The 13,345-nt window shown below is 47.9% G+C and overlaps 2 protein-coding genes across 4 annotated transcripts in view; both read right to left on the bottom strand.

The window, feature by feature from the left end:
- Nucleotides 1-9,069, bottom strand: part of IL1R2 (interleukin 1 receptor type 2) — a 35,752-nt gene extending 26,683 nt beyond the window's left edge. The window contains exon 1 of one of the 3 annotated variants that reach the window (XM_010386229.2): nucleotides 8,907-9,069. Coding sequence is in view for 1 of the 3 variants with exons in the window: in XM_030921669.1 (XP_030777529.1) it covers nucleotides 8,885-8,898 (14 nt within the window). In the remaining 2 variants the exon portion in view is untranslated. Of the gene's footprint in view, nucleotides 1-8,884 lie in introns of all 3 variants that reach the window. The other 2 variants (XM_010386231.2, XM_030921669.1) reach the window with 2 other exon arrangements.
- Nucleotides 9,070-10,994: 1,925 nt separating this feature from the next.
- Nucleotides 10,995-13,137, bottom strand: LOC115894168. Its single transcript, XM_030920516.1, has 3 exons — nucleotides 12,988-13,137; nucleotides 12,072-12,251; nucleotides 10,995-11,053 (listed from the first exon to the last, which is right to left on the bottom strand). The coding sequence occupies exons 1-3, from the start codon at nucleotides 13,115-13,117 to the stop codon at nucleotides 10,995-10,997; spliced, it is 369 nt and encodes a 122-aa protein (XP_030776376.1). The 5' UTR covers nucleotides 13,118-13,137.
- Between the last annotated feature and the right edge of the window lie 208 nt (nucleotides 13,138-13,345).

Genomic DNA, 13,345 nt, shown 5'->3' with positions numbered 1-13,345 from the left:
GTTCTTGGGACAGAAGTTGGTCAAGTTCAGTCAACCAACCCAACTCATGTTTTCACTCATTCAGATCCTGTATCAACATTCCATTCCCCATGAGCCTGGGTCATTCCAAGCCCCCAGCAGGCTGGACCATCAACCAACACTTGCTTCACCTGCCTCCTGCATTAAACCCTGTGCAGGGTGACACCCAGCAAGACCACTCCTCTAGCCTGGAACAGTCACCATCCTTCTCCAAAATGACTGAGGAGGAAGCTCTACCTGTGAGGCCCTGGGCATCTGCAGGGCAAACCCACAGGCTTCAAATTCTCCCAGCCTGGTATTTGTGTAAGAGGAATGCACTGCTCTGTACAACTCCAGAGGACAAAACTCATAAGTGAGTCCGGTAGAGCCCAGCATCCCCATTATAAACACTCAGCAATGGAAATAGACTTGGATAATTAAGTCACTTGCCCAAGGCCACAGAGCTAAGGAACGACAAAGTAGGATGTAAACCTGAGTCCACACAATCCTTGGTTTTGGCACTCATTCTCTGCTCTGTAAAAGCATTAACACCTAGAGCTAGAGGGGTCTCCAGAAGCCATTAAGTCTATCTGCCCACCCAAACAGTCTTCTGAAACCCAGCGTCCTCTATAGAAGACAAGCTTACCTCATCACAAGATGCACACTGCCACTCTTGGGAAGTATCCACAATTAGAAAAGTCTGTCATTTTGGATCCCAAATTTGCCTCCCTCTAAACTTCATTTATTAGTCATATTCTACACTTTGGGGAGGCTCCGAATAAGTCTGTCCACACATTCCAGTAACCTTGAGAGTTAGGAAGTGTGTACAGAGCACAGTGTACCTGGACAGAGAAGTGGGAATACTGCCTTCCTTCCTGCCAGCAGCAGTGTGGTGGGCAGCTTAGATTACCTGTGTGAGGCTCAGTCTCCTCATCTGTGAAATGAGCATACCCTGGTGTTCACTACAGGAGAATTAGATGTCACACCATATGTAACGAGCTCAGCAATGCTGCAAGAAGAAAGTGCTCAACGAGCAGTAGCTCTCGTCAGTGTTTTACAGAAGCAGAGCCAGGTACTTAGGGAGGTAAGGAGCTTGCTCAAGGACACAGGTGGCAGATGCGATGAGAAATCAGCACTTCCACCATCTGCATTCTGCCAAACTCCTGCTAAGGGACCATTCCACAACCCAGCCTGAGAACTCATCCGTATTGCAGTTGGTAACTTAGCTAACACCAGTTACTATACTAGAAATGTGTGCAATTTTACCTAATGGAATCCATAAGCCCAAATGCATAGATCCATATTATAGAACATGTAAGTGTTCCATAAATATTTAATTTATAAAATACACAATATAAATGTGTGCTTAACATATAAGCACAAAATTCTAAGTACGTACACATGCATACACACATATACATCTTCAAGACTGCCAGGAATTCTAAGGTTTTTATCTTAGTGACAGCATATGCAACCGGAGGTTGGAACTGGGCTCCTGTCTTCATTCTACCATTAACTAACTATGTGATCTTAGGCAACCACAGAGTCATTTGCTCAATCTCTCAAGTCACAGTTTCTTCACCTCTAAAATACAAAAGTTGGGCTAGTGAGACCTCCTAGGTCTCTTGCAGGTCTAAAACCCTGGAACTGTAAGTCAATCTGGATTTGAGCTTAGGCCTCCTCAGTCCTAGATACAGCTTTAGTTTCTAAAGCATCAAGTCATAGCAGACAACCACTGAACCCAGTCAACTCTCTTGCTGAAGGCCCCATGGCCACCAACGGCAGAGCCGCAACTCGGGGCTTCTGAGGTCTCCTGGGAACTGGACTTCCAGCTCTGCTGGGCTACCTGCTGGGTAAAGTTAATTAGTAACTGGACACTCTGGTATTAGAGCAGGGGTTGGTTGTGAACAGACATACACCCTTAAAACAAATTTTGCTTTCTGCCTTATAATCTGAGTGTGGGAAACACCTAAAATACTTGAGTAATCAGTCATCCAGAAAACCTGCCCATCTAAAATACGACAAAGACAGAAGAAACAAGGACAGGACGACCTGAGTAGGGGAAAGACAGCCAATCAGATCCTGGCACAAAGGCATGTAGCATATTCTACTCACAGAAGCAGCTTTGAAGTCTTCCTTCAGAAGCTCTTTCTGTTTATTTGTATATGCGTGGCTAGTTTTTAAGAGCAGCAGATTGTACTTTCCAGAGGTGACCACAACAATATCTCCCATCCCACATGGTCTTCTAGAATGTGACCGTGCCACTCTGCCACCAAGAGGTGGAGTCTAACTCACCTCCCTTGAATGTGGGCTGGCCTGTAACTTGGTGTAACCAATACAATGCCACAGAAGTGGTGCTGTGTGAACTCTGGAACTAGATCACAAAAATCCATGCAGCTTCCACCTGGTTTCCATGGGGTGCTTGCTTCTGCCTGGCTTCCATGGAAAGCCAGCCACCATGAAGACAGTCCAACTCCCTGAGACCACCTGGTTAGGGAGGCCACATGAAGGGCATTGGTTGACAATCCCAGCTATGCCCAGCCTCCCAGGAACCCTGCAAAGGCACCAGCCATGTGAGTGAAGCCATCGTGGACCCTCCAGATGAGTCCATTCACCAGCTGAGCACTACTGTTTGAACTCAATCAGACACGTGGAGCAGAAGAATCGCCTAGTTGAGCCCTCAAATTTGTAACATACAGAAACTTGGAGTTATCATAAAATCGTTGTCATTTTTAAGCCAGTAAGTTTTGGGATCATTTTTCATGCAGCAACAGGTGAACAGAATGTTCAGTCAAAAGCAGATTCCAGATGGCAAATTGGAAAGAGGGAGAAGGCTGGGAGAAGAAAACACACACTGGAAAAAGCAGCAGCTGATTGCCCAACGACAGAGGAGACAGAAAAACCGTTAAGGCAGATGCAAGAACCAAAGCACACAGCCATTTGGGGATTTTAAGTACAGACACCAGCAGTCCCTTCCATGTTACTGTGCCTTATTGAGTATATCAGGATGTTAAAGCACAAAATAACTGATGCTCCTAATGATTTCCTTGAATCACAAAGAATAGTTTAAATTTTGTTCAAACCCCTCTTTCTCTAGGATGGGACAGTACATGCAACACAGACACAATGAAGGTAATATTGCAATTACCTCCCAATGTGTTTTCCTCCTTGCTACTCTGGATTCTTCTGCCACTACGGCCCCAGGAAAGGGAGAGAGCAAAGTCCTCCTCAGAAGGAGGGAAGGAAGTGAATATGATACAGGGGAAGTTCCTTCCTGGTAGGAAGTGTCAGTAGAAGAAAAAGACCCTTTGGGCTCCTGGGCAAAAGGAGGGAAGGTACAAGAGGAATCAGACAGGCAGTCTTGCTTCTTATTCTGGGTTTGAAACCTGAGGGCAAAGGGACAAAAGGTAAAAGAGAGAGGGAGGCTGGACGCAGAGGAATTTTTGCTCTGCTTCCAAGTTGCGTCTCTGGAGGAATCCTACCTTGGTGAAGTAAGGGACACTAAAGAAGAATGGAAATAATCGTGTGGCTGTTAGGTAAAGGGGTGCTTCACTGATGGGAGAGATTCAGACCTTCCCCTGCACTCCCAGGAGAGAATGGAAGGTGAACTGAGATCTGGGTTGAGATGGGGCTGCCGTGATGAAAGACAAGATGACCTATAGCCATGGCTTCAGGGTATTCAGTCAGTAAGGAGCAGGGAGGCCAAGTAGGGGAAGACTGCCCTACCTCTTGGTAGATAACCACTTCCCCAAGACCCTGAGCTCTCCACCCTCTGCTACCTTGGCTTTCCTGGTGCTCCTCTGAGCTATTCAGGTGCGGCAACAGGTGCTGTAGCATCTTTTCTAATGGGCTGGTACTCATGCCCTGCTGGTTGCTAAACATTTTAAGTATCACCTGGACAGTCTAAGCCACAGAAGAAACAAGGTCATGGCCAAGATGCAGAGAACCTGTGGAGCCAGTGAGAGGCACAGCGGGGTGACCTTGGACAGAGCACTGGCTCTGATGACTGAGGCACCAGACCTCGGGTTTTCCCAGTCACAGACGCCAGCAGTAGATTCCACAGGACGCCTCGTGACCAGGAAGGTCCAGGGACATCTCCACAGAAGCCAGTGCAGACCCCAGTTCAGCACATGTGGATCAGCTGCCCACCACTCCCTGGGGACACAATGTCCCCGTCTTCTCAGGCTTCTTCCTGGCCTGGCTAGAGGAAGGTGCTGGTGAGAAACTGGAAGAGTGAACATCTACCCAAAAGAAATGAAATGAATGCAAGAGAGGTAGATTTGGACCAACTCAGACAGCAATACATGTAGCAGCAGGCTTAATTCCCTGCCCTAGTGCGAAAGGGCCTTCAGAGCCAAATGAGATTCGTACTGGCAAAGCTGTAAAGGTACTTTTTTTGGCATCTATTGGTAGCGAGTAGATATAGTACAGCAGTATATATTTTTTATATATATTTTATATATATATATATATACTGGGTCTGAGTATATACATTATATATATACTGATTATAATATATATATAAAATCTATATATACATATATATACTCACTACTATATATATATTTTTATATATGTATATATTAGAAATATTTTCTTCCAAAGTTGTTAAGATGTCAAAACAGATGGGATTTTCTTTGTATGCTTTGAAAGACCATCTTCTACTTGCTGGAAAATGTGTCCACCTTGTCCTCTGAGGGGCACCAAGGGCGGCAACTGTCCCAAGCCCTGTGTCCAGGGTGTCCGAGTGACAAGAAGTCAGCCACTCTCCCAAAAAAAAAAAAAAAAGACCGAAAACACCAAGGGATTTTTATCTCTACTGCGTGGGAAAGCCTATCACCCTCACCACAAGCAAACCTGATCTTCAACTCGCAGATAGCCCAGACTTGCTGGGTTTCCGCAGACCAGACCCAAAAAGCCCCGCAGGAAACCTTTCACTTGCCCTGGAGCTGTGGGCAAGTGTTCCATTTGCATTCTTAGCCCCTCCGGCTCCTCTCAGCTGTCAGATGCCCGACCAGCTCGCTCCTTGGTGGTGAGAGCAGCTCTGTGAAGCTTGGTGAGCCGAAATCCTGCGTCCCTCCCTCCTACCCTAACTGAGCTAACTGGGTAATCCTACGTGGTGGGTACACTCATGTTCACTACTATTCACCTTGAAGTCGGGCGGGGCACATGACTGGGAAAAACAAGTGCCGATTCCAGACCTGTGCATTTCACAGCTGGTGCTCTGCTGCCAGCCTCTCTCGTGCACGGTGCACGCTGAGCCCTTGTTCATCCCTGCTGCCAGCACGGCACAGTCAAGCCATCCGGGCAGCAGGCCGGGGTCTACCCGCATCCATCGATCCACTCACTTGCTCCTGCTATGCCTGCTTCCACTTCTGATAAATAGGAATAATCTCCACTCCCCAGCACTTGTGTCAAAACAATGGGAGTCCCACTACTGGTTTCCGTAAATTCTGTTTTAACAAAGACCTGCGTCCCCGAGTGGCTCTGATGAGTCGTCACAGTCCAACTCAGTTAACCCATGATGATGCTGTAGCACGAGCAAGAAATCAGCTCGTGTTGTATGAAGCTACTGAAGTCATTGCCACAGTACACCTTGGAGGTCAGGCACCACGATCAAAGTGAGGGATCAGGACCTTGTATTCATTTTCTATTGTCAGGTAACACACTAGCACAGACTCAGCCACTTAAAACAACCGCATTCGTAGCTCACATTGCTGTAGGTCAGATGTCTCTGCTCAGGGTCCCACCAGACTGAAATCAAGGTACCCTTTGGCCTGTGCTCCTTCCAGGAGCACGGGTTCCTGTTCCGAGCTCACGGGGCTGTTATGACTGCAGGACTGGGCCCCCACTTTCTCCCTGGATAAGGCCACTCTTGGCTCCTGGATGCCACCCATGCTTCCTGCCCTGAGGCCCTCTCTACACCAGGACAGTTTGTTTCTTCAAGGCCAACGGAAAGAACATCTGCTGCTGCTTCGAGTCTCTGACCCCTTGACCCTGACCTCCTGATCCTCTTTTAAATAGCTCACCTGATTATGTCTGCCCACCCAGCACATGTGATCTTTTTTATTAACTTCAAATCAACTGATTGAGAACCTAAATTACTTCCACAGAATTCCTTCACCCTTGCCACATAAAGTAACTTAACCACGGCAGTGATGTTCCATCTATTGGCTTATCCCACAAGGAGGGAATTATACAAGGGCATGGATCAGCCAGAATCATCTTAGAATTCTGCCTACCACAGACATTCAAGAAAACATTCTGACGAATATTAGCTCTAGAAAATTTAGGATCCACCCAAAACTTTACACTAACTTCTTCCTTGCCCCCAAATAAGAAGACCTCTTCCTCGACTTTCTGAATCCTTTCTACTCAAAGTGTGGCCCATGGACCGGCAGGACGAACACGATTTGTGAAAAATTCAGACCAAGAGAATCAGAATCAGCCGCATATTCACAAGGCCCTCAGTCGAATATTCACAAGGCCCTCAGGAGATGTGAAAGCCCCATCTCAAAAGGCCCTTGTCCTGAAATAGCTCCCGCACAGGCTTGGCCCTGGACACGTCTCCTAAGGAAGGGGTTCTCAAATTGTGGTCCCCTGGCACTGGCACCAGCATCACCTGGGCACTTATTAGAAATGCAGATTCTCAGGTCGCCAGCCAGGACTTACTGAGTCACACATCCAGCCCTCTGCATTTTCATAAGCCCACCAGTGATTCTGACGCAGGCTCAGGTTTGAGAACCACCGGGCAAAGGCACTGTCGTGATCGAGGGTCTCCCCTATGGAAAGCTGTGATCAAAACACAGGAAAGCAATCCGAGTCTGCTCTGCTTCAGTCATGCTGCTGCCAGAGGCCAACCCTGCTCTCCTGGGGGAGGGGAGGAGGGCTCGGGGTCTGCGGATGTTCTGGATCCCTCAGCTCTAATTGTCAAACAGGCTTTGGAGGTCAGGGTGGGAGTGGGGATGGAGAAGGGAACCCCTACTGGCAGGGCCGGGTAGGGGACTCCCAGGCCAACTGAAGACCTCTGGAGAGAGGATAGCTGCCCTGAAACATTCAGCCGAGCTTCCTTCTTGCCTTTTAGGGTAACCAAGTGCCAAAGTACAATCCAAATGGACCAACTTCTAAATGAGGTTAGAAAAAGGCGCTCTCCTGTGCCTGTGCATGTGGTAATACCAAATGAGCAGGTGGGCAGGAAGCCCACTGGCCTCAGGAGGGCAAAGCTGATGAAATGGGCATGGAAAAGGTGAGTGTGCAGTAGGTGGGATGGAGTGCAGAAAGGAGACCAGCAGCCCCCACTGCAGCCATGCAGCGCTGGGAGGCTCCAGGAAGGCCTGGACACTTGGCTGCCTCTGCTCACACAAGAGACAACTCAGGGCAACGTGGGGTCTTGACCAAGATCTTCGAGCAGAGTTGTGGGTGGGGGTAGAGGGATCCTGAAGGGCTCTAAGAAGAGCAAAGGCCCCCAAAAGGGAATGGGATTAAAGAGAAGGAGCTTCAAACGGCAAGAGCAAACTGTGTGCCAGGATTTAAGAGAGACAGAGAGAGGAACAGAGATAGAGAGAAACAGAGACAGAGAGATAGACAAAAGTGGAGACAGAAAGAGAGAAACAGAGACACAGAGAGAGAAACAGACAGACAGAGAGAAACAAAGACAGAGACGGAGAGAGAGAGATCTAGGAGTCAGGACACCTGAGTCTGTTTCTGTTGGAGCCTCAGGCAACTTTCCTGATTTCTCCAGAACTCTGGTGTCTGATCCGGGCGACTTTCCTCGCCCATGACCTTCTTCCCCCATGTGAGGGTGACATTAAGGCCTGAGTGCTTGATACTACTTGAATTCATTTACTGTACTCCTCATCACCCTCGACCTTACTATTTGCAGGCGGAAATGGAGACCCTGAGCAGGTGAGCTGTCACGCAGCTTGTCCAGGCAAGCTGGACTCTGAACCCAGGCCAGTTCGCCTGTGGGAACACACTGCAGCCCTAACCACACTCTACTACCTCTCCCCAGAAAACCACCCGAGAGCCAGGCATTAGAGAATCCACAGTGACTTTAGCATATCAAGCTTTTCACACCAGAAAATCTCATGAGACTTCTGAGGAAGAAAGCCCTCCATTCAGTGCACATCCCACATGCAGCCTTGCGCAGTGGAAAATGGTCTCCGTGGTCCGCTATCTTGCGTTGGATTCCACTGCAATTTTCCTTGTGACCTAGAATCATGGACGGTCCTTAGAAACCCCCTGATCCAGCCCCTTTTTTGACAGAGAAAAACTGAGGCGCAGAAAGGTCAAGTAATGCTTCCAGCCACCTTCACACAGGTGAAGAAGGTCATGGAGAAGGAAGGTCACCTGGATCAGGTTCCTGAGGTCTGGAGAAATCGGGAGAGTCTCCTGAGGCTCCACCAGAAATGGACTCAGGTGTCCCAACTCCCAGATTTCTCTCTGTCTCTGTCTGTCATTCTGTCTCTGTCTCTCTCTCTGTCTCTGTGTTTCTCTCTGTCTTTCTCTCTCTGTCTCTATCTCTCTCCCTCTGTCTCGGACTCTGTCTGTCTGCCTTTCTCTGTCTCTCCCCATCCCTGTCTCTCTCTCTCTGTCTCTCTGCCTCTCTCTATCTCTGTCTCTCTGTCTCTGTCTTTCTTTGTCTCTCTCTGCCTCTCTCTGTCTCTCTGCCTCTCTCTGTCTTTGTCTCTCTGCCTCTGTCTCTCTCTGTCTCTCTGCCTCTCTCTGTCTCTGTTTCTCTGCCTCTGTCTCTCTGCCTGTCTCTCTGTCTCTCTCTGTCTCTTCTCTCTGCCTTTCCCCCTCTGCCTCTCTCTCTGCCTCTCTCTGCCTTTCCCTCTCTCTCTGCCTCTCTCTCTCTCCCTCTCTCTCTCTCTCAAAAGCCTCTTACCTGCAGCTCTGCATTCTCTCACCTTGTTGCTGCTCACCTGGGAAAGGCTGCCAGGCCAGACTTTCACCTCCAGCGGGAGCTCAGCAGTCAAGCAGGGATTTATACCCTCTTGGGAGCTGGGATTTCCTAACCGGGTGGTGTCACCCGCTCACACTGGGTGGCAGTGGACACACCTTTTCCTCCTCACGGGGAGCACCCCCAGGCTGCAGTGCTGGGTCTGAGTACACGATCACCCAGATGGGGAAGTGGCCAAGGAAACTCCGCATAAGTTTCCCTATTTTTCTGTGACTCGCTAAAAATTACGTACTTCCAGCCGAGGAGGTGGTTTTAAAGTGATGGGCGTTTTGCCCAACTGTGGCCCCATTAAAGAGAAAAAGACGCTTTTGATCTTTAGCCAGGGGAGGAGTTGGTTTTCCATCCGAGGAACCCTTTTAGTATCTAAGAAAGATTAAGTTTTGTTTTGTTTTGTTTTGTTTTCAGAGTCCTGTATGATTTTTAACTGTTAAATTAAGGAGGAGGTTGTTATCTCATTCCTTATTCTAGATTGTGGAGTTTGCAGAACTGAATAGTTTGTCTTCTGAAAGTGGGAATCCAGCACCAAGTCTTGTCTATACAAAACCAATGTCTCCTAAACCCCCTAACCAGCCCAAAGGTGCTGTTGGTTGCTCCTCTCTCCCACCCAAGTCGCCTCCGTGGAGTTAGAAAGGACGAAGCGCAGGCAGGGTGCACCTGGCTTGCTCAGAGCCGGCAGATCCCCTGCAAGCCTCACAGGTAACAGAACCAATTTCGGTCCTGCCTCACACACTCTCCACCCACAGACTCCCATCCACACTGGCTGCCCTGATGGGACTTTGGAGAACTCATGGTCCTGGGCCTTCCTTGATATGAACAGGAGGCCAAATGGGAGCATAATACCTTGGCCACAGCCTCCCTGGAAAGCTAGGCTCCAGGGCTGGAATTCTCCATCGTCCCCCGCGACCTCTCACCTACGCACTCACTCGTGTTGCATCGTTTAGGAAGAGGTGTAATTTGGAATCACCCTGTTGGTGGTTGGAAAGGAAGAACGCTTTTCAAAATGTACATTAAAACCCATGGCATTAACCTTCCTAACACTGTCTGCCTAATTTATGCAGATCTTCATTTTCTTACAGGTGAAGAGGTAGGTATAGAAACTCCTTTGGAGAAATCTTAGGGAATTCATAGCCAAAACAAATGGCTAAATCAGAAGGGCCCATGGGCCCTAGTTTTATCTTTTTGCTAAAAAAGGAAGGTAACTCTCAAAAGTCAAATCTCAACTGGTTAAAGAAAATCTTAGAAAAATACAATATGAGAGCTAGGTAGAAACGTAGAGATGCTCAAATCTGTCCTCCAGTTTAAAAAGAAGAGAAAACTGACACCCAGACATTTGGGGATGGGGAGCGAGGTGAGTAAGCTATATTGATTTAATGGTGTATATAACTTCACAATGGGTGGATTCTTAGGGAAACTGTATGGAAACTGCATGGAGTTTGTTGAGCAAAAGGTAAACGTTACATTATATCATGTTTATTCTTTTTAAGGACCATTAGAGATGAAATATCTGGGTTTTTTCCTTTATTTTGACATGGTAAGATTGAAGAATAAAGCATAAATTTTGAGTCAAGCCTAGTAGGTTACAAACGTGGGAATTCATTCCAGTAGGAAAATCTCACCCAAATACCATCATCATCTCAGGATAGAGAACACACCAATAATTGAACCTTTCTCTCCACCCTTGCTCTGTGCTCAGCTAAACACATCACTCCCAGCTGATCTGCCTCAATTAGGATTTGGTTCATTAAATAACACAGGAAGCCCACAGCTTAATTCAGCCAAAGAGAGGAAGCAAAACCATGCAATCTGCCCTTGGCCATGCTGGAGTTAACTGCTGATCTTGTGATCTATAAGGAGGAATTTACATAACCTCTCTTCTTTCTATGGGAAAACTTGATCACAGAGTCACAAGAATTGCTTAAATAGTCTTTTCAAGAACTAATGCTCAGACCCAACAGACACCAAAGAGTAAGTCCCCAGGCCTGCCGGAAGGCTCATGGAGTCATGGCTACTTTACCCTCCACCCCCGCTTCATGGCCTACGCTGCACTGTCTCTACCACCAATAGCACATTTGAATGGCTCGATTTCTCCACCAACTGATGGGAAACCCACAAAGCACAGAATGTTCTGTAGCATCGTGAAATCCTCTGAGGTTTGAGGTGAAAGTCACCCAGGATGTTTATTGCAAAGATTGAAGCAATGATTCCTCATTTTTTAGACCCAGGAGGCCTTTCCAAAGTCTGATCTGGTTCAGAGATTAGCAGAATCCTCTGAAAACCCTTGTGGCAAAGTTCCAACCCCTCTCCCTTCCTTGTAATGTACAAGCCACAGGGTGGGGAAGGTGAGAAGGGAGAGGGAGGCTATGTCATGTATTACGACAGGGAATATGTGTCCCCAGTTTTTATGGGACACCCTCAATTCCAAATACTCTGTCATATTATCCCCATAAACTCACTCATTGTCAGATCAGAGAGCCTTAATTTGGATTCAAGAAAATATGGTCATCAAAACCATAGGATAAATTTAGCAATCAGAATCCATAAAATTAAAAATTCTGACCAGGCACAGTCCTAGCACTTCGGGAGACTGGGACAGGAAGATTGGCCATGAGTTCCAGACCAGCCTGGACAACAAAGTCAAATCTCCCGTCTCTACAAAAAAAAAAAAAAAAAAAAAATTTTTAATTAGCCAGGTGTGGTGGGGCATGCCTGTAGTCCCAGCTCCTTGGAAAGCTGAGGCAGGAGAATGGCTTGAGCCTAGGAGTTTGAGGCTACAGTGAGCCATGATTGTACCACTGCATTTCAGCCTGGATGACAGAGCAAGACCCTGGCTCAAAAAAAAAAAAAAAAAAAAAAATTTCTAAAGGCTGTCCTGGTCAACTGAACAATAACAGAAAAAAAACTCTGTGTCTTAATCCCATTTCCCATGTAAGGTAACATGTTGTTCACGGCTTCCAGGGATTAGAATGTGGACATCTAATGAATGGCTCCACTTTTCAGCTCACCACAAGCTCAAAGATTCTTTCCAGTCTTCACAGTTTGTGCTTTACAATTCTAAACAGAAGCATAAAAAAAAGACTGCATAATTTTTGGAACACCTCAATTCCTTTCATACCTAGGCTAAGAATGTCTAGAAAGCACAGACAAAGTATGCACAGAGCTTTAGAGGTCTGCAGGAGAGATTTTATTTTGCTGTTCATAATCAGAGAAAATCGAGTCTTCATTGCTGAAGTGCTTTTTGGTTCCAGGATTTCTTTCTGCTTCTTTCTCCCACCTTGGGTTTCCATGAGAGACACTGGGAAAGGTGAGAATTCCAGGACACCACCCATAACACGAACAGCCCTTGCCCACTTTCCCTGCAACCCCCCTCCCACGAGACCCAGACCATGCATGAGAGGGCAGCTGGAACCTGGCCCCCTCCAGAGCCTGCTCTCCCTCCACGGGCACCCAGGTCCCATGCAGTACCTGGCCTGGAGCACTCCACCCTCCTGCTCTTCCATCCACACAACCAAGCCTTCCCCCTGCCTGCGGGCTCAGGAAGCTCCAGGCAGGCCCCTCCTGCTCTGACCAGAGGCCCGCTGTCTCCCTTGCAGGAGGTGGAAGCCCCTACTCCCTGTCTTGCCCTTCTGCCCCATGGGCCCAGGAAGTTCATTGCAAGGACTGAAGCAATGATTCTTCGTTCTTTAGACCCTGGAGACCTAAAACCTGTCTCTGTCTGAGAGAGAAACCCTGGAAGTCGGCCTCCCAGGGCGTGGATAAGCCATTCACTGAGGTGGACAGTGAAAAAACTTCTTGTTCCTCATGATGGAAATCTGATTTTCATTCTGCATCAGAGAGCAGCGCAATGCTTATTCATCCAGCTATTATTTGCACTGCTGAGAACCAGCTCAAGTGTCCCCACACCAAGAATAGGCAGATTGGCTTTTCTTGCCAATAGTCCCAGTTGCTTTCTGATCTGGTCCAAACTGACAGACAAGACCCCAAATCATGGCACTCTCACAGACACAGTCAAGTCAGCCTTTGTTACGCACCTGGGGGCTGAAAGAGGCTGCCGTTCACCACAGCTGACGCTGTGCTTCCATCTCTGCATGTCACAGGCAGCTCCAATCTGAAGCCATGGGAGCTGCAACTGCTGTGGAACCTGCAGTCTAGAGGACTCATCGCTGAGATCTGAAGGTCGATTCAGTCCCACCAGGCTCAGCAGAAGAGATGGCGAGCAGACTCTCAGACAGCAGCTATTGGATCCCAACCAATACCTAACACCTGAGCCAACCCTCAGCTACCCACCTTGCAGCAAACACCCCAGCCCATCCTCCACATCACCCTTCCCTCATCTCACCTACCCCAACCCACCAGCCCCACCAGCTATTCTAACCAATAACCCACTGG

Source organism: Rhinopithecus roxellana, chromosome 17 (genome assembly GCF_007565055.1).
Source record: "Rhinopithecus roxellana isolate Shanxi Qingling chromosome 17, ASM756505v1, whole genome shotgun sequence".
NCBI lineage: Eukaryota > Metazoa > Chordata > Mammalia > Primates > Cercopithecidae > Rhinopithecus > Rhinopithecus roxellana.
This window is presented reverse-complemented; position numbering and strand designations above follow the sequence as displayed.